At 48.5% G+C, this 20398-nt stretch overlaps 1 protein-coding gene across 1 annotated transcript in view; it reads left to right on the top strand.

Annotated features, from left to right (window-relative positions):
- Positions 1-20398, top strand: part of JAK1 (Janus kinase 1) — a 128218-nt gene that overhangs the window by 97434 nt on the left and 10386 nt on the right. Inside the window, exons 8-16 of the mRNA XM_042997473.1 lie at positions 857-1042; positions 4927-5084; positions 5573-5696; positions 7704-7890; positions 13375-13481; positions 16319-16462; positions 17205-17292; positions 17710-17837; positions 18453-18588. Coding sequence (XP_042853407.1) covers positions 857-1042; positions 4927-5084; positions 5573-5696; positions 7704-7890; positions 13375-13481; positions 16319-16462; positions 17205-17292; positions 17710-17837; positions 18453-18588 — 1258 coding nt within the window. The remainder of the gene's footprint in view (positions 1-856; positions 1043-4926; positions 5085-5572; positions 5697-7703; positions 7891-13374; positions 13482-16318; positions 16463-17204; positions 17293-17709; positions 17838-18452; positions 18589-20398) is intronic.

The following is a 20398-nucleotide window of genomic DNA, read 5'->3' as shown; positions in this document are numbered from 1 at the left end:
TTACTCATCTGTAAAATGGAGGTACTTAATGTATCTGCCTCATGGAGTTGTTGAGAGAACTGAATGTCAGTCAGCACAAAGCCCAGCATGTAATAAATGTTTGGAAACTATTATAGCTGCCATCATCATCGTTATAATTATCAATAATAATGTTAAAGCCAAGGCTATTTTTATTTTCTCCTGGTTTATTCATGCTAAAATAACAATGCCTAAAACGTAACCAAGTGCTTTTTATATAGTAGATACACTGTTAATGAGAACTAATCCTCAAAGAACCTGGTAAAATATAAGATCTGTTCTATGGATGGGGAACTGGAGGCTCAAATTGATGACCTAACTAGTTAATAACTGGCAGATTATTCAAGCATGGGATTCATACCTTCTTTTGAAAGTTTCATCTTGGATATTGTTAGAATGTTAAGATAATCTGTGATAGATTCTAAAAGGAGAAAGCTCATGTTCTGTGCAGCCACATTTGGGAAGAACATGTTCTCTGCCTGTGTTGAAATATCCATCAGTCCGGAAGTGAGAGGACCTGAGGGTGGATGCCTGTCTAGTGGGCAGTTATTTCCCTTTCTGACTTGACTGGTACAATAGAGATGTTGTAAAGAGTTTATTCAGAGTGCTCATTAAGGTCCCTGCCAGATATAAAATCCCAAGATTCCCTGATGGGACACTAAACTGCCATCCTAAGCCCACATGTGCCACCTGTTCTAATTCCTGTGTAGATCCAGGCAGGCTGGCTTTCTTCTCCTTGAATGTAGCCTCTGTTTTAGTTTTCCAGAAGCGTTGACCTTTTTTGCCAATAGGAAATGAGAAAGCAACTTAACTCTGGCACTTTAATGCATCTTATCAGGTTGTTCCTGTTGAAAAGGAAAAAAACAAACTGAAATGGAAAAAGCTGGAAAATAAACACAAGAAGGATGAGGAGAAAAACAAAATCCGGGAAGAGTGGAACAATTTTTCTTACTTCCCTGAAATCACTCACATTGTAATAAAGGAGTGTGTGGTCAGCATCAATAAGCAGGACAATAAAAAAATGGTAAGTTTGCTCTGGAGGCAATTCTGTTTGGATCCAGTGATAAGAGGCAGACTTTGCTGAGGACAGTTAGGCAGCACATGCTTGCAGAGCTCCTGTCCCAAGGAGAAAATCTGATGATTTTCTTTCTTACTTCAGCCAGAAATCCCTCTTGCTGACATTGGCATTATCCATGTTGGTTTTTGAGTTATACTGGTACGTTCTGGAGCCTTTCATTGGTCTTGCCAATGTGTATCTACTTTTCAGGATTTGCTGCCCTCCCAAAGACATTTTAGCATAAATACTTAGTTCACAAAAGTTAGTGGATTTGAAGGAAAACAAGATGGGTGAATGTTAGCATTTCCTCCCAAGGGCCCCTGTGCAGCCTCTCCGCTGAGTTGGGGGAGCCTTCTGGGAAGAAGTCTCCAGGAAACCCCGCTTTGCACTTCAGGAGCCTGTCAGGCTGGTGGCTGTGCCCACAGTGGCAGTCCCCGTTACGGTGTCAGGCACACCCAAGTGACTCCGGACAGAGGAAGGGGTGTTCAATCTCACTTCCTCTTTTTTGGTATCACTTGAGGACATGATCTAGACAAGCAGGCCACTTTTGGCAGGGGAAGTAGGAGCGCTGCCAAAATAAACATGTTTGTGTTGGGGAAGTCATGGCCGATGGCACGTGGAGAGCACAGGCAGCTGAGGCGGGCACTCGTGGGGCGAAGGTAGTCAGCACCAGGGAAATACCACGCTTTGCCTTAAATGTGGCAAATACTCTGTCAAGACGGTAACATAACATTCAGTGTTGGGAACGAATTTGGTGATAGGGTTGAGAACAGATGGTCACTCTTTTATAGCTGGTGTAACTTGCCTTTTTGTTACACCTTTTAGATAGCAGTTTGGCAACACGTGCTAAAAGCCTTGAAAATATTTATATATACCTCTATTTGGGAACTTAGTGCTGTTTTCCAGAAACAGAGATGAAGCCAGTGGTCTGTGCATGAGAATGTACCCGAACAGAATTTACAGAGTAAAATCACTGAAAATTACCCCAATCTACAATAATAGGAGAAGAGGAAAAATTCATCACAATTCACCTGAGTAGTAAAATACTATATAAACAAATTGTTATTTTTTTTAGTAATATGGAAAAATGCTTTGTAAATGGAAAAAAGGAGAATATTAAACTATCTACAGAACGGTACCAGTTTTGTTCAAAACATTTTTAAAAGAAATGCATATATGTATATACACACACATGCTCTTAGAAAAATAAAGTATTAACAGCTGTTAGGGTCCCTGGATGGTTAAGTGCCTGACTCTTGATGTCAACTCAGGTCATGATCCTATGGGCTCATGAGATTGAGCCCCGAGTGGGGCTCCAAGCACAGTGTGGAGTTTCTCTCTCTCTCTCTGTCCCTCCCCCCACTCATGCTTGCACTCTCTCTCTTAAATAAATATTTTAAAATATATTAACAGCTGTTATTTACAGTGGGATTATGAATAATTTAAATATTTTTATTCTCCTTATCTCCCCCCCCCTTTAAACAATAAACATAAGTTAATTTCATCAGGAAAATAATGAAAAATAAAGTGAAGGGAGAAGCAGTAGAGTCCAGATAGATGTTAGTGGGAAGATGGAGAATGTAAGGAGGAAGAAGATAAAAATGAGTGCCATTTATTCAGCATATCATAGCTATAAGGCTGCATTCTGTGTTGTGTCTATACTATTTTATTTAGTCCTTACAAGGATCTTAGATGTAGGAATTTTGGCTCTGTTTCTGGGCGGGGGGGAGGGGAGGTCTAGACTGTGGAGAGGTGTGGAAACTCGTGCAGGGTCACGGAGTAAGAATGTGCAGCTCCAGCTCCAAAGCGTTCTCTTCCCCAGAGACTGCAGGGAGGAAGAGCTTGGCACAGCCGTGGTCGGGCTCTTCACCTCGGTCAGACCCTGAAGATGCATGTAGCAGAGGGGAGAAGCCACAGCCAGCTGGTACCGTGTCTGTGAGCCCGCCCCATCCTATCCTGGCTGACAGTCACGTTGGGCACCGCAGTCAGCGCCCGCTCGGACCACAGGGGCTGGCGAGTCTGTGGCAGCTGCAGGAGGAAGGCAGGGAGAAATAAATACTTCATCTCCTCTTTACTGCATTTTCCTCTACAAATACTAGCTCTTACTACATGCCAGACACTTCCTGTTCTAAATGCTTTGTGAATGTAAATTCTTTCCATTTTCACCGACCTTATAGGTAGGTGTATTATTGTCCCTATTTTACAGAGGAGGAAACTGAGGCACAAAAAGCTTAGGTACCTTGCCCGAGGTCACACAGCTCTAAGATTAAACCATTTGAAATTGCCAATATTTGACAGTTTTTGACCTGTAAAAATGGCGATTGCATGTGCTTAACCATAATAGCAAGTTGCAGATACTAAGATATGAACCCACGTAAACGGACTCCAGAACCTGTGGGTTAACACTGTGTGATGCTTTCTCTTCTTTATCTCCTTCCCCTGTCCCTTGCCAGCCATGGGATTTCCAAGCCCTTTGACCAGGCAGTACTTTGGCTGCTGGTCTTTCAGGAAAGCATGATGCTAGCATGTTATCAAACTATATCTTGATTTATCTCTTCTCTCTGCCTCTTCTTGACGTCTCCCATTTCCTCAGACTTCTCTCAGGGAAGTGCTTATGTGGTCTCGGTCTTTTAGGTGATGGGGGGAAGGGCTGCCCGATTCAGACCATTTGCTCTGAATTTGCTCTTTGGGGATCTGCAGGTCAATGCCAGGTAACATGTGAAAGGAAGCACACTTAGCACAGAGTCTCCTTACTGAATAACCATCTCTGTGGTGGCCTTGGCCTCCTTGGCTCACAAGTCTAGAGCTGACCCTTCCTTTGACAAGGTAGCTGTCATTAGCCCCACTTGCCTGCATCCTTTCTAGTTGCTTCTCCACCCCTTTCTCTTTCACTGATTTTTCTCCTTTGTCTGTTTTTCTTTGCCACCAGCCTGTCCTTTCTCCAGTACTGTGGGCAGAGTCTTATACTCACATGCTATTCTGCCCTCAGAAGACTCAGGTGCTTTTTAATATTCTTGTGAGCCAAAGCTCTAAATGGCTTTCCATTCCCCCCTCCATCAGGAGATGTTCCTGGTTGAGCCCATGGCTTCTCTCAGATAGGCAGTTTTTGTTCAGGGCTATATGACCAAGACAGAAAAAAAATTCACCTGTCTTTATCTCCAGGCATTTTTTTTGAAAACCTTCTTTCTGTGGATATTCCTTCTCTCATCTCCATTTTTGCCTTTGTTCTCCCACTTTGAGTAAGACTCTCTGCCGCCTCCAAACCCTCAGAGGTCTCTGGACTTAATCTAGCAACCTCATCATTGTCTGGGACCATTCCTGGATTAAGACTTCGGAGTTTCACCTTCTAGACCAACTCCATATGAGATGAAGCATCTGTGCCTATGTTTCCTTTTCTGTAAAATGGGTGCTGAGTCAGTCATTGCTTAATGCCAAGACCAGAGTACCACTTCCATATGCTTTGCTGCTCCTCCCTCCACTTCTTTTTTTTTTTTTTTTAAGCTCTCTGTACTCTTATACCTGAGGCAGTCTTGTTCCTCCATCTAGACCCCTGTGGCAGCCTCTCCATAGGTCTTCTGCCTGCCATAGCTGCCTGTTCTGCCCTTCCTCCCATGCAAACACACCATACCTCATCTGGTAGTTTGAAGATACTAGATGAGAAAGTATGGAGAGTCAAAATCCTGTATAAATGCAAGGGGTACAGTTATTGTCAGCAAAAAGTGCTTCCTTTTGAGGTCATGCCTCATCCATTGTGTTTTAAATATCTTTTCACTCTGTACCTCCCCATAAAGTCAGCTGCTTGAGGTAGTAGGCACATGATGTAACCACGGGCATGTCTTCTCTCTCATCAGGAACTGAAGCTTTCGTCCCACGAGGAGGCCTTGTCCTTTGTGTCCCTGGTAGACGGCTACTTCCGGCTCACAGCGGATGCCCATCATTACCTCTGCACTGATGTGGCTCCCCCACTGATTGTCCACAACATACAGAATGGTTGTCACGGTCCCATCTGGTTGGTTCTGGAAACTTTTCAGTTCCCTTTGGTGTGAACGGAACCATATTTTAGTGATGGGATGTGTGGTGTCATCAGTTGATTAGGTTGGGGCCAGTTGAGCATGTTGTTTAGGACTTTTTTGGTGCCCTGTTTTCCATCCCTCCCTGCTGTCTACTGGTCAGGCCTTCCTGCATCACCTTTGTGGGGGGGATAGCTTCTGTCAAGCTGGAGACCACATGTGTAGGGAAGTCAGGGTCAAGCTGGGATCAGTGCCTTAGATGGCAGACGAGTCCTCTTTCTAGACCTTGGAGACTTGATACGTGTTGAGGCTCCTTGGCATCTCAGCTTGCCCCATGTGTCCTCTCAGACAGGACTTCAGGCACCAGGTTGGGTAATGGGATGGGCGCATAGGACTTGAGCCAGCTTGGGGAAGTGGCTACTCCAAGGGATTTAGAGTGCTGTCATCGGTATGAACTCTTTCTCCCTTTCCCTTTCTCTCCCTCTAGCACAGAATATGCCATCAATAAATTGCGGCAAGAAGGAAGCGAGGAGGGAATGTATGTGCTGAGGTGGAGCTGTACCGACTTTGACAATATCCTCATGACTGTCACCTGCTTTGAAAAATCTGAGGTCAGTCAGGCCGAGTCATATTGGCCACATGTGTTCAGTGCAGCCAGCCTAGGAGCTGCTGCAGAGAGGACCACCTGGGGGGAGGGTTGGGGTGGGGGTAAAAAGCCCAGGGAGATAGACACCCAGAGAAATGCAGAGCAGGATGTTGAGCATTATAATTTTCTGAGAGATCCCTGGCAGTTCTGACTGGAACAACCCCACTCTTCAAAAGGAGACTTCCTGAGCAGCCAAACCGCGAAACTTTCCTCCTTGTGGCCCTTTCTTTCTTCCCTCAAGAGACCCATGTCAGGGATCCACAGCAGCTCTGGAAGGTAGAACATGGCCAGAAAACCAGTTCAGACCAAACATTTGTCATTTAGTGCATTTGTTCGGTGACAGAATCTCAGACACAGAGCCACGTCTGTCTGTGGTACTCACAGGACCAACCAGTGCCAGGAAGGCCAGCTTGGCAGCCTGGCCTAACACAGCTTTCCCTGGATGGTAGCTTCAGATATTTTAATGGATGACTTGCCGTGCCGTGGTTTGACAAGTGGAGATGACTCTACTTAGTGACTCTACAGTAGCTGGAAGCTAGCAACGATGTGAGAGATACCCAGAAAGCAAAGATAGAAACCAGAATTGTTGACCTTACCGCACTAGACTACAGTACTCCCTTTGTCATTCATGCAATCTTAAATACAGGAAATGGAATATTTTAAAAGACCATGAGTTTTACAGAATTAGTCCAGACAGATACACTAGTGTTGACTGGGTTAGCACGAACTGGGAGAACTGGGATGGCAGGGGGTGGGGCTGCAAGGTGGAAGTGAGCACATTAGTGCACCATAGCCCTCAGACACTGGATGGAAAAGTACTGGGGAAGCCCTGGGGACTAGACTCTGTTCAGAGAGGGAAGAGGAAATGGCAGAAGGAACCCAGAGCTGTCAAGTGTCTGGGTACCACTGCCTGCCTGGGAGCCTTCCTGTACAGCAAGGCCTCGTGGCTGATACGGCCACAGCGGGTCAGAACTTGTCGGCTTTGTTGTATGGGCAGCATGCCTGTCTTCTACATTCATCAGTCTGTGAAGGGAGTATAATGTTGTTAATATGGATGGGCGCACGAGACAGCCTAACTGCCTTCTGAGGTGGAATTGGCTTGTGCTGGACCAGGAATGTCGATGACTCAGGAGTGTGGTCCGCCTGATGTCAGATTACCTGGGGAAAACAGGATCATAGATACGATTACTGGCACAGTTCATTTTAGCTCACCAGACACTGTGCTGACCACTTTACATGTCCTCATTTAAACCTTATACTGACCGTGTGAGATTGACCCCGGCATTATCCCCATTGTACAGATGAATAAAAACCAAGGCTTTGCGATCTTAAACATCTTATCCTAGTATATACCATAAGTAGATCTTTCCGACCTTCATCCTTAATGACTAAAATATTTATCTTTGTACAAAAAGTGCCCGTGAAGGAAAGCTGCTTATACTTCCTCTCTGTGGTACTATAGAATCTGGAAACGGACCAGACCACTGACCACCACCTCCCAGAGGGGTTCTCCTCAAATAGATGCATGGCCTGGAAGGGCTCAGTTTGAGAGACTTCCTGGATAAATGTTGTTATAGTAATGATTATTTCATGCATAATAATATTTGCAAACCTTTACAAAGCACCTTCTAAGTTTTTTACTTTGTCACGCAGTCACAGCAACGTTCCTGTGAGGTTGGTTTTTCCTTGAACTCCATCTTACAGGTTTAAAACGGGGTGATGCTATTGTAGAAGTCCTGCTGTGTTAGGCTTTCTCTCTAGTGTTAACTCTCTTTGATCATTGTCTTCTTCTGGACTTATTTATTGTTTACTTGTTTGTAATAAATATTTATTTTTGAATAATTATAGATTACAGAAATGTTACAGAGATAGTACATAGTTCCATATATCCTTGTTCAGCTTCTCCTGTTGTTGATACATTTGCCTGAGCCTTTTAAAACAAATCGTTTCTGGTCATTTTCTTGAATGGCAGGTGGTGGGTAGCCAAAAACAGTTCAAGAACTTTCAGATCGAGGTGCAGAAGGGCCGTTACAGCCTGCATGGCTCGGACCGCAGCTTCCCCAGCCTGGGGGACCTCATGAACCACCTCAAGAAACAGATCCTGCGGACGGACAACATCAGCTTCGTGCTGAAGCGCTGCTGCCAGCCCAAGCCCCGAGGTCGGTCTCCCCTGGCCAGAGCTGGGCCCTGTCCCTTCGCTGATCCCCTTTGCCCCTTGCTGATGCTCTAAGACACGGATCAACCAGAAGCTGCTGGTTGGTTTGAAGAAAGTGGCCCCTCCCCACAGTTTCTAGGTGTCCTTCATTTAGTTTTGTTATGAGTCTGTCCTGAACTTCAATCCTGGGCCTCAGGTGTCAGCATTGTCTATAGATAAAAACATACACCTTTTCTTAGCATCTCAGGCTTTGGAAAGAGCATGTTTAGGATTAGTAAACAGAAGCTTACCACTTTCCTCTTTAAGGTAAAATGTTCCCCTGTGAGTGGTTTATTTTCTGAGAAATGTTCCTAGTATATCCTCTGTGAGTCAAGAACTGTGGTAAATGCAGAGAATCAAATGCCTGACACTCAGGCCCCTCTCTCCAAGGGTTTCCAGTCTAACATAGAAAATGTTTCAGGTAAACAAGGCCACCGTACTACGTGATGGCTGTTTTCATCAACACCTACATATCAGACCTCAGGCTTGCAAAGAAGTGCATGGTCAGAATCCCTGAGTCGTGGACTGGAAAGCTGCACAGAGGTGGATCTTGAGCCTCGTTTTGGACAGTTAGCCTGGCCACTAGATAAGGGCTTTTCTAACAAAGCATGTGTAGGGGCAGTGTGGTAGGCCAAAGCAGGAGCTGCAGAAGAACAGGGGCTGAAGGGCTAATGCATTCAGTGAAGTTAGAAAGAAGAGGTAGGATGGTACGCCTGGGCAGCTCAGCTGGTTGAGCGTCCAGCTCTTGATTTTGGCTCAGGTCATGATCCCAGGGTCATGGGATCGAGCCCTGCGTTGGGCTCGATGCTGAGCATGGAACCTGCTTAAGATTCTCTCTCTCTCCCCAACCTGTGTTCTCTTTCTCTAAAATAAAATAGAGTAGGGTAGAATAGAATAAAATAAAAAGAAGGGGCTGATGAGACTGGGAGAGGGCAGATTTGGGTCCTAGGAGGCCTTGGATGCCATGCCAGGGAGCTGAGTGGGGAACCATAGAAGAGTCAGGGAATAAAGTGGATGGGGGGGTTGATGGACTCAGCTCTTCTTTTTGAAGCCCCATGGTTAGTGTCACTGATACCCTGCAGGTGAATTCATCACCTCTTAGAATGTGAACACTGGAAGGACAGTTAGGCATCACCTAGTCAAGTGCCCCATTTTAGAGGTGAGAAAATTGAGTCCTGTAGAAATGAAGTGAGTCTCACTGAAGGTCAGGTCAAAGAGGGGTTTGAGTGCCAGTCTACTCCAGATAGTTTTTTTGACATTCCCATAGTGTGAGGTGCTGCCCTACATGTGTCACATCCTTCCCTCAGAAAGGGTCAGGCCTCAAAGAAAGGGCGGGCAGCGCATTTGGGATGGGCAGGCCCCAGTAAGTGTGGTCGAAGACTCTGAGGAGTCTCTCTATCTGACACATCTTGTTCTTTTAAGGGAATTTGTCCGTGAGCCTTTATGTCAGGGGTGGGCAGAGGATGCAACACCGGGACAGAAAGGGGCCTGGGTTCTTGATGTTTGAATCACTGTTTGGTCTCCCAGCCACGGGGCTGACACTGCACTCAGGGAAAGAGGAAGGTCTTGTGTTCTTGTTGATCAGATAGGGTTTCCTGCCAGCTTCGGGGGTAACTGCAGCCTTTGTTTTCATGCTTGAAGATGTTCCGTGAGGGTAAAAACACATCTGCCACTTGGCCCTGAGACCTTGGCCTCAGAGGGAGGTAAAATCTTAAAGCCCAACTACCCTATTTACTTACATAATCTCTCTTCCAGGTAGTACAGGCAGATTGGTGGTCTCCGGGTAAGGTTGGGGGGGATGGAGGGCAGCAGCCACACATAGTGAGAAGTGGTGGCAGATGGGAGGCTGGGACAGGATTTCTTCCCTGGAATTAGCTGGGTAGGTCTCTGGTGTAGATTCCTGCCCTTCCCAGTCCAGACCTGGGAGCCAGTAGCCATGGCAGGAAAAGCACAGGAACGCATTGAATCCCTCTCTCACGGCTTCCCTTGGGGCCCCTGGAACTCCACACTGAATGTCCCTCCCACTTGAATATGAACTATTCAGACAGGCTCTGGGTCTATCTTACCACCCTGTGACTCGTAGGGTGGGTACACAGCACCCGGCACGGAATCCACGTTCGCTGATGTCTGATAATTATGGCAGTAGCTACCATACTGGTGGGTACTTAACTAATTTCAAATGCTTTATGTGCATATTTGCATTTATTCCATCTGTACAATAGCTCTTTGTAGCTGTTACGGAGATGCGGAAATTGAAGCCCAGAGAAGCTCAGTGCCTTGCTAGTGGTGTCAGTACTAGTTATGATAAAAGTAGCAGCAATTTATGATGATGATGGTGATGGGTACTATCATGTGCCAGGCCCTGTCATTCAGTCTTCCAAACAACCCGGAGTATGTTGTAATCGCCATTGTGCTTGCCCAGGTAGTTCGAGCAGGAGTGGGGAATTGAACTCAAGTCCTCTGACCCACCTCAGATGGTCTTTTCCCTACATCACACTCTGCAAATGCGCAGGGGCAGCCATTAACCCACGGCTGTGGGGCAGGGGCCAGTTCTCCTGACCTGGGGGAGAGGAGGGACTGCCGGGGGGCTTAGGGAGAAAGGAAGAACAAGCTCTGAGGATGAGGCTGGCTTCTGTGTGCCCTCAGAAGCCCTCTGTCTTCCCTCTACCACCTGCAAATTAGAGAAGTGAGGAAATCATGACTATTAAAGAAGGTCGTTTTGGGTTCCTGAATGCCTCTGCCCTCCTAACTCTAAGGCTCTGATAGCCAGACTCTGACCTGGGTTTCTTACTTGAAAATGCAGCTGAGAAGCTCCTCATGGAATCAGTGAAAAGCAGGCAGCCCTCAGAGTGGATGTGACAGCAAAGCAAATCCACATCTCTGTGTCTGGTCCAGCCCCACGACCCCTCTCTAGGCCTGAGGGCGGCCATGTCAAGAAGGGGATAGGGACCCAGCAGGACTCACTGGCCTAGTCATCGCTGACCCACATCCTCATCTGTGGAGTCACGCTGGGTGTTTGATTTCTGCAGCCTTTCGCTCTGACACTGAAAGCTTCTGCAGGCCGTTGCCAACCAGCTGGTACAAGGATGGTGACGCTGACCAGGATGTAATGTTGGTCTTAACCACAATAGCTACCAGTTTTGGAGTGCTCCCTAGATGCCAGGCACTGAAGTGAGCCCCCCCGTGTGCATTCTCATTTATCCCTCACAGCAACCTCACAAGGGGCACAACTGTGTCTCCCATTTTTCCAGTGAGAAACCAGGCTTGTGGGGGTTTAGCGGCTTTTCCTCACTCACATGGTTGACTTCAGTGCCACATTCCCCGTAGCAGCCATGCAGATCATCATCCCATAAATGGTTCCTCTTTTCCTTCTCCTCTCTCAGTCCCAAAGCAGCTCTATTGCCCTGACTCTTCCCTGGGGACACTTTTCAAGTGGCCCTTTTTGATGTCTTTTCTCCAGGGCAGTCCTGAGTTGGCCTGTTTGAATCTGATTTTATCCAGGTGATTGCATGGAGTCAGGGTAACAGAATGGGGGAGAATAGACTCTGGAGAAAGGGTACCCAGAATGTGATCACAAGGGGAACCTGTGTCTGAACCTAGTTTCTGGCTCCCAGAACCTCCTCTGAGGTTGGTGTTATTACCATCCATGTTGCCGATGAGAAGATCAGTGTTCAGAGGAGTGGAAGGCACACTTGTCCAAGGCACACAGTAGGGGCAGAGACAATTTGAACATAGGAGGACACCAGTTCTCAACTCTTAACCACTATTGTACAGATTTTATAGTAAGTAGATTTAAAAATCTAACTTAAATTTTTTTTATTTTATTACAAAATTAAAAAAAAATTTTTTTTTAACGTTTATTTATTTTTGAGACAGAGAGAGACAGAGCATGAACGGGGGAGGGTCAGAGAGAGAGGGAGACACAGAATCTGAAACAGGCTCCAGGCTCTGAGCAGTCAGCACAGAGCCCGACGCGGGGCTCGAACTCACGGACCGCGAGATTGTGACCTGAGCTGAAGTCGGACGCTTAACCGACTGAGCCACCCAGGCGCCCCTATTACAAAATTTTTTAAGAATTTTTTTTGTCTTTGAGAGAGACAGTGCAAGCAGGGTAGGGGCAGAGAGAGAGAGGGAGACATAGATTCCGAAGCAGGCTCCAGGCTCGGAGCTGTCAGCACAGAGTCCAGTGCCAGGCTCAAACCCACAGACTTTGGGATCGTGACCTGAGCCAAAGTTGGATGCTTAGGGGCGCCTGGGTGGCTCAGTCGGTTAAGTGTCCAACTTCAGCTCAGGTCATGATCTGATGGTTCGTGAGTTTGAGCCCCGCATCGGGCTCTGTGCTGACAGCTCCGGGCCTGGAGCCTGCTTCGGATTCTGTGTCTCCCTCTCTCTCTGCCCCTCCTCTGCTCATGCTCTGTCTCTCATTCTCTAAAAAATAAGTAAACATTAAAAAAAATTAAAAACAAAACAAAAAACAAAAAAAAGGAAAACAAACAGTGCCCTGCAAAGAAGTGAGGATTTGAGAGACCATGTTTGAGTTACTTGGCCTAATGTAGGGACCTAGTACTTAGTGCTCATGGGTGGAGTTCTTCCAGAGTTCCAGAACCCTCTCACTGCCAATCTGAATCTGGAAGGTGCTCTCTTTCCCCACAGCGACATAGCTCAAAGTGGCTCCATGGTGGGAAGTCTCCTTCTGTGGGTTATAAATTCCATCAGCCTCCTGTGCTCACCCTTGCCCAGCAGATTTTGTGAAGTGTTCAGTTTGCTGTTTGAATTAGTGGTATTTGGGGATGGTCTGCTCATAATCTGTACATTTATATAGCACCTCCTTGGAGTCAGGCACTGCTGAGAGCCCAGAAAGGTTCAGGCACAACCTTCTCTCTGGATTACTTGTCCTGTTTTTTTACACAAAACCAGTGTTTTTCTACCTTCCTAACTCAGTTCCCCTCACTCCCTAGGCCCAACGTACTGCTTCTTCCTCCCTCTTCAGCCCTCATCCTTCATCCTGATTATTCATTCACACATTTAACAGATACTTACTGAATACCTACTCTATGTTCCAGGCTGTGGAGGTAGAGCAGGAAATAAGACAGATAGTGGCCCCTGCCTTCGGGGAGTTTCTGTTCTCAGATTTTAAAATTTCACTTCCTTAGGCAAACCTTCCCTGAGTTCTGCCACAACAGACCCTGCTCTCGCAATCTTGAGAGCAGCTGCACAAATGGGAGCTTTCCTTTCGATTGGTTGATTACTCGATTAGCTTAGGCTCTGTTATTTGCCTTAGCAGCTCCTGGAGGGCAGGAATCAGGTACTTAATAAATACTTGTTGAATGACTGAACCAACAAATGTACAAATGTTGTGTTCAGCAAGCCCCATGGTTCGGCAGACGTTGGCCAACTGGGATCTTGGACCTTCGCTGCCCTGCTCAGTCTTCTTCGTTCTCTCCCGCAGAGATCTCCAATTTGCTGGTGGCTACTAAGAAAGCCCAGGAGTGGCAGCCTGTCTACTCTATGAGCCAGCTGAGTTTTGACCGGATCCTCAAGAAAGATATCGTGCAAGTGAGTCATTGCTAAGGTTCCTGGGTCCACCTTGGTCCTGCCTCCCCATGGCAAGCAGTCTGAGGATTTGGGGGACTGAAGTCTGGGTTTGGGGAAATCCTATTGGAAAAAACAAAAACAAAAAAAAGAGACTTTTCTTTTGTAGTTAAAGCTGTTCAGCCAGCACCCTGCCATTCTACCCAGCTTTGCTCATGTTCCCAAGAGACACTTTGTCTTTGAAGGAAATGGATTAGTCAGGCTTTGTGGGGTTATCTAGGGTTACAGGACCTTCTGGGGAGTGGTCTTCTGCAGATAGAAGGAGTTGGAGAACTTGGTGGGAATGCTGACAAGGCAAGAGTAGGGTGTCCATGGGGCGAGTCTGGGCTGACGACCCTCGTTAACCCACCACATGCTGTGACAGAGCACTTCTAAAGTTCAACCCTGGGCTTTCAGATGATGATTCCAAAGGGAGCAAAGCTGGGGGAATACAGAATACAGTAAGGAGGCAGGAGAACTGTCTTGAGAGATAGGTCCCTTGGACCATTGTCCCAGCTTGGGAGGCCTCTTGCCCAGAGTCTGCAGCTGTAGGCAGGCCCAGTTTCCCTTGTAGCTGCCCTCGGGCTAGGGGTGTGAGGCCCAGGGCAAACCCCATGTTCTCTTCCATGCCCCTGCCCCAGTGGAGCATGGTGTGGAGCCACACACCAGGGAGGCCAAGGAGACAGCCTGCCACCAGCCTTGGAGGGAAGGAACGTTTACTGCCTGGGAGAAACTGTGACACTTTGGAGGTGTTGGAGAATGAATTGTGGGCTCACGCCTACTAGGGAGCCTAGTGGAAGGTGGCAGGCTTGGGGTTGGTTTGCTAGTATACTTTCTTAGGTTAATCCCTAAAACTGTTGGGCAGGGTTTCAGGGCATAGAGGTCCGCAGCTGCAGCTGCCTCTCACTTCCTTTGATAAATCCTTCACTGAGGGCCAGATTGTGTTGTGTTCTGTCCTTCTGGTGGAGTCGGAGCTGTGGCCAGAGATTGAAATCACCAGAGTGACAGTACCCTGGGTTTTTTTCCTGCCTAAATTTGGTCCTGTACTTGGGCCCTTCCTTCTTTCCTTGCCTTTGAACCTCTGCACAGATCATAGCCACCCTCCGTGTCCCCAGCACTCATCTAGCCAACAGTGAGCACTTTCACGTGTCACGCATGATGGCAGCCCTTGGCAGGTGCACAGTGCGCTGGAGGAGCCAACTCGCATCTTAAGTAGATAATCGCGTTACCAAGACGCAAGTCCTAAGTAGGGAAATACAGCAGGATGTGGGACTGTCAGATGGGACCATGCCGCCTAGCCTCGGGAGGACAGAAATGGCTTCCTGGGAAAGCGGCATCCAAGCAGAGTCCCAGAGGATACACAGCAAGCACCAGACAAAGGCAGAGGGAGCAGCACGGAAGGAAGCCAACGTGTAATACGCAGGACCCTCCGTGGGGCACTGTGGAGGCCTGTTGCCATGGCTTGGCTGCTGGGATAAGCAACCCTTCTGGGGAAGAGTAATTATTCTGCAAGCATATGGCTTTTACGGGATGTTCTGGGAACACAACTTCCCATAATCTTGATGAACCGCTTCATGACAGATGCAGCTTTAATGAATAGTCACAGGACCTCACCAGGATATGGGAGACAGGGCAGATGCATCGCCACTGTGCTATGACAGATGACAAATGGTGGCATTTGTGCAAATTAATATACCCGATTAACGATTGTATACATTCCTGTAGGGGCAGGACTGATTCCAAGGGAATCCATTTTCTGCATTTACAGAACGTGCTGGCATAATAGAATAATAGCACCATAACTTAACAGACTTTGCGAGGTTAATGTCAATAGCTTGAGAGTGCCTGAGTTTTATGAATCACATTTTGGTTTCCCAATATTAAGAATGTTTAACTCAGAATTATTAAATCTTGAACTGGGAGACTCCTTAGAGACAGATGATTATGTGCTAAGGGCTTTTTGCTTTTTGGGTATGAGGCTTTTAGTCCTCATACCGGTTATTTGGTGGTATTATTCTCTTTCATATGTGAGGATACTGAAGGCCCATCCTTCCAGTCTCTGCCTCTGCCTTGACACCCTTCCCCCGCTGTGGGATTGTGAGGGCAAGTCCACATGTAAATGCATCACAAATTTTAAAGCTTAGCACGCATGTGCATATACAGACACACACACTGGGTAGATAGCTGAAAAACGAACAAGTGCCTGGTCTAGAGGGCAATCAAACAGAACATATCAGCCAGCAGATCGTTTCTGCCCATGATGTGCCAGACTCTGTACCTGGAGCCTTTATACCTGCCTCTTCACTTGATTCTAACACAGCCCTGGGAGGCAGGTACGATTGTTATCCCTGTTCACAGAAAGGAGTTGAGGAAAGAATGTCTCAAGTTAAATGGCCAGTGAGCAGTAGCATGATCACTAATAAGCCCCTTTTCTTTGTACCCTAGCCTATAGTAGAGTTGCCCCTGTGGGGTCCTCTCTGAGTCCACTTTGGAGGTGAGGGTGGGGCTGCTGTCACTGGAGGCTATTGGTGGCGCTACTAGAAGTTTTATGATTGGTCAGGATTATGTTTTAGCCACAGGTTGTTTCCTGGAAGTAGAAGGGAAGGAACCGTTTGGGACTGTAACTGTCTCCTGGGGCCCAGGAAGTGCCACATCTGTGTTTGGTTAAATAGCTTTGTATTTCTTTTGGAGGCCTGACGGGGACAAGACATGGGGAGGCTGTGATCTTTGGAGGCCCTTTTGCCTTCGCCCCACCCCTGCTGGGGTCCTCAGTGCAGCCCCAGAGAGGGGTCATCACCCCAACCTCCTGCTTCCTTCTTCAGGGCGAGCACCTTGGGAGAGGCACGCGGACGCACATCTACTCTGGAACCCTTCTGGATTACAAAGATGACGAAGGAACTTCCGAAGAAAAGAGAATAAAAGTGATCCTCAAAGTCTTAGACCCCAGCCACAGGGACATTTCTCTGGTAAGTGTCTCCTTCATAACCCCGTCCCCTCTTCTCCCCCAGTTCTGGAGCCAGTGGAGCACAGTGAGCTTGGAAGAGCCTTTGTCTTTAGTTTGGCCTTGTGGTTTCCAGACTCCTCATCTAGTCTGGATGCCTTTCTTCGAGTACAATCTGAGATAAAGCCGGCGTGGAAAATAAGTGAGGGAGGATTGAAGATGAAGTGGGTTGAGCAGCCTGTCCCTTCCTGGCCCTCCCACTGTCCTCCTGTTTCCTATCTAGAGGTCCTTGTGGTGGAGCCCAGGACTCTACATAGTCCCTGGTGTATCACTTCACAGTCTACAGAATTAAAGCCCAGACGAGTAAAAGGACTTACCCAAGATCCCACAAACTGTTAGAGTGATAAAGCCAAGTCTTGACTGAGATCTGCCTGGGTTTTTGTTTATTCTAACACAGTGCCAAACATTGTTATTTCTCAAGGTTTAATGGAGAGAAAGTGGTGGATGTGCGTATCTAATGGGGAAATTGTCAGCTAGCCTCTCCTTCCAGGCTGGCTCCGTATCCTATTAGGTTGTCTAAATATATCCCGTATCCCAGCCGGCTTAGCAATGCCTCTGGACAGGCAAGGCCAGGGGAGCAGTTTCAGGGCCTGGGATGACAGTGATGAGTTTTCCTGGGACCCATTGACTTTCCTCCCAGCAGAGCCCCTTTGGCATCAGAGCAGTGGAGTCTGACCCTTAGCATTCCTTGTCCTCTTCTCCCACAGGCCTTCTTTGAGGCAGCCAGCATGATGAGGCAGGTCTCCCACAAACACATCGTGTACCTCTATGGCGTCTGTGTCCGAGATGTGGAAAGTAAGTGTATTCGCTGTGGAAGGGGAGGTTGCCCTGGCTGGGAGCGTTGGCGCTGTGGGGATGACTCAGGGCTGATGCCACCTTTACCTTGCCTGGGCTTCTTGCCTCTTGCAGCAGTTCTTGTGCTTAATAGTGGATGTAGAATTAAGCCCCATTTGTTTTTTTCACTCATTTCTCGAACGTTTACTGTTGCTGGCCCTGACTGCACACCGTGCTGGACCCGGGAGGGTGGGGTGAGCACGCTGAGAGAGAAGAAGGCGCTCTGGGCGGGGGCAGAGGTGTAAGCGCTCATTCTGCTGTTTGCACCTCACAAGGATGGTTGTGTCCTCCCAAGCCGAGGACCAGTCAGTAAAGTGGGCTCCCCTCAGGGGGTGAGGGAAGATACTGTCCCTACTGTGGCCACTTTTGTGCCTATAGATATCATGGTGGAGGAGTTTGTGGAGGGGGGGCCCCTGGATCTCTTCATGCACCGGAAAAGCGATGTCCTCACCACACCGTGGAAGTTTAAAGTTGCCAAACAACTGGCCAGTGCCTTGAGTTACTTGGTAAGTATGTTCTGGAGTCTGTGGTGGCCCCCATCAGGAACCAGAATGCCCGAGTGGTTGGTGGCAGGAAGGGACTCTGGTGAGGTGGGCTGGAGGGGCCTGGTCTCTGGTTAAACACAGGTGTGCCTGGTGCTTAGTGGCCTCGACCTTGGTCATTTGGGGCTGTTCGTGTGCTTGTGTACGAATCCTGTTTTGATGGAAATTGTATCACGTCAGAGGACTGACTTCTGTACTGCACTGTAGATAAGAGTGGAAATAGTGCGATTCTTGTCACACAAATGAGTGAAACTGCCAGCGTCAGTAGTGCTTACCGTGGGTCAGCCGTTCAGGGGTCCTACTCGTTCTCCTTGGTGTCATTCTCACAAAAGCCCTATGAGGCCCACTCTGCCATTATCCCCGTTTTACTGGTGAGGGGACCAGGGCGCAGGGCCATGGTGCAATACACCCGAGTCACACAGATGACTGGGGAGAGAGCTAGGCTGCCCGGGCATGGCTGTCGCTGGGGAATATGGAGAGATGATGTGAGGAGCCAAGCTTGGAAACGGAGTGAAGGAAGGAGGGAAGACGGGCAGCCCCATGGGCAACTTGACTGAGTTCACCCTTCTCACTCTGCAGGAGGATAAAGACCTGGTCCACGGAAATGTGTGCACTAAAAACCTCCTCTTGGCCCGTGAGGGCATCGACAGCGAGTTCGGCCCGTTCATCAAGCTCAGTGACCCCGGCATCCCCATCACCGTGCTGTCCAGGCAAGGTGGGTCTTGCCTTTCCTCCCACCCCAGTTCCCATCTGTGCCCTTCACCCTTCCACCCTCCCTGTCCCCGCCTGAATTCAGGTCAGGCCAGCAGGGAGAAGGGGGCTAGGGCTCTGGTGTGTTTCCTTTTAAGAAGGACACTTTAGCAGACAGGCATCTGGTGCTGCTGCTGTGCCCCAGGGGCCGAGGGAGATGTGGAGGGTAGGGAGGGCCAGTCCCTGCCTTCTGGGAGCTGTGTGGTAGGAGAAACTCACCCGAGGCACGTGTGGTCCTGACGATAAAGGAGCTGTGTTCAAGGTGCTGGGGTAGCACAGAGGGAGGCTGCTGGGCCCAGGGATGGTCACAGAGGTGTCGAGAGGAGCCGGGTCTCCTGGCCCTCCACTGTAGTTGGTGAGCTGTTGGGGGAGGCCCCCAAGTGATAGCTGTGCTCTTGTGGCCTTTGAATGAGGTCATCGTGAACTATAGGGCTGTGAAGGAAAAGACAGGCCCAGGAGCGAAGACACTGCAACCAGAACTGCCCAAGTAGTACTCTCTGCCTTTTAGCCTTAGAGGCCGTGTGTGGGATCTCAGCGTGGCCCTGGCCTGTGACGGCCAGCCACCAAGCACAGTGCTGGGCTCTTAGAGTTTTGTTCAGTAGGTCAAAGAATGGGCTAAGTTTGGAAGGGAACCAGGATGAAAACAGGCCTTACAAATACAACTGAAATCATTCACTCCTTAGCAGGGAAGTGGGAAGCATTCTTTAGTGCCTATGTAGTGCCCCTCACCCGCCCATCTCCCACCAGTCGGCCAAGATTCAGCCCTGAATCTGTCCCGGGACCTGTCCTCAGAAAGCACCTGGGGTGCAGACACTGGTGACTCCAGAACTAGTAGAGGAGCCTGGGTATCCCCAAGAGGTGCCGGTAAAATGCTATGGGCATTCAGAGACAGCGATATCACCTAGCTGGGGACAGAGGTGATTCAGGGAGGCAGTGGGATTTCATCTGGGCCTTGTGGGTCAGTGAGGTGGGCCTGACTGTGACTGCCTCTGTTTCCAGCAGGAGCCAGGAGGCTGTTGCTGGAGGCCACAGTGCTTGTTGAGGGACACAGCAGGGGTGTCTACTCAGATCACTCGCCTTGGCAGGAAGCCAGAACAGGGCTGCAGAAGTAGCCAGGTGCAAGAGATGTAGGACAGCCTCACCTCAGGCTTTCATTCCCTTGTTCTTTCCCACACGAAGCAAACACACAATTGCAGGGGGATTGTGCAGAATGCATGAGTGAGGTTAGCCCATGCCTGCTCTGCATGTATGGGCCTCTTGTCTTTCCCTGCCTTTTCTTCTTTTTTTTAATGTTTATTTATTTATTTTGAGAAAGAGAGCACACACACAGGCAAGTGGGGAAGGGGCAGAGAGGAAGAGAGAGAATCCCAAGCAGGCTTTGCCTGTCAGTGCAGAGTCCGATGTGGGCCTTGATCTCACAAACTGTGACCTGAGCCGAAATCAGGAGTGGGATGCTTAACCGACTGAGCCACCTAGGTACCCCTCTGCCTTTTCTTTCTTAAGCCTTTGTTCTCCTTCCCCGGGGTGTTGGCCTTCCCCAGGGTGCTTTGCTGTCATCTGAGGCCAGAGCTTCGGAAGCCTGGCCCTATGTGACCCTCCTGGGGGCTTGTGATAAATGGACACGTCTGCTGGCCCTAAGACTGCTGCATGGTGGAGCACGTGCCAGGGTGGAGAGGCCTGGAAAGTGGCACCCTTCACAAACTCCCCCCGGGCCCATGTTTGGAAAGCACTGCTTAAAATAGTTTCTTCGTTAGCTCACAGTTTCTGCTGCAATG

Source organism: Panthera tigris, chromosome C1 (genome assembly GCF_018350195.1).
Source record: "Panthera tigris isolate Pti1 chromosome C1, P.tigris_Pti1_mat1.1, whole genome shotgun sequence".
Lineage (NCBI taxonomy): Eukaryota > Metazoa > Chordata > Mammalia > Carnivora > Felidae > Panthera > Panthera tigris.
This window is presented reverse-complemented; position numbering and strand designations above follow the sequence as displayed.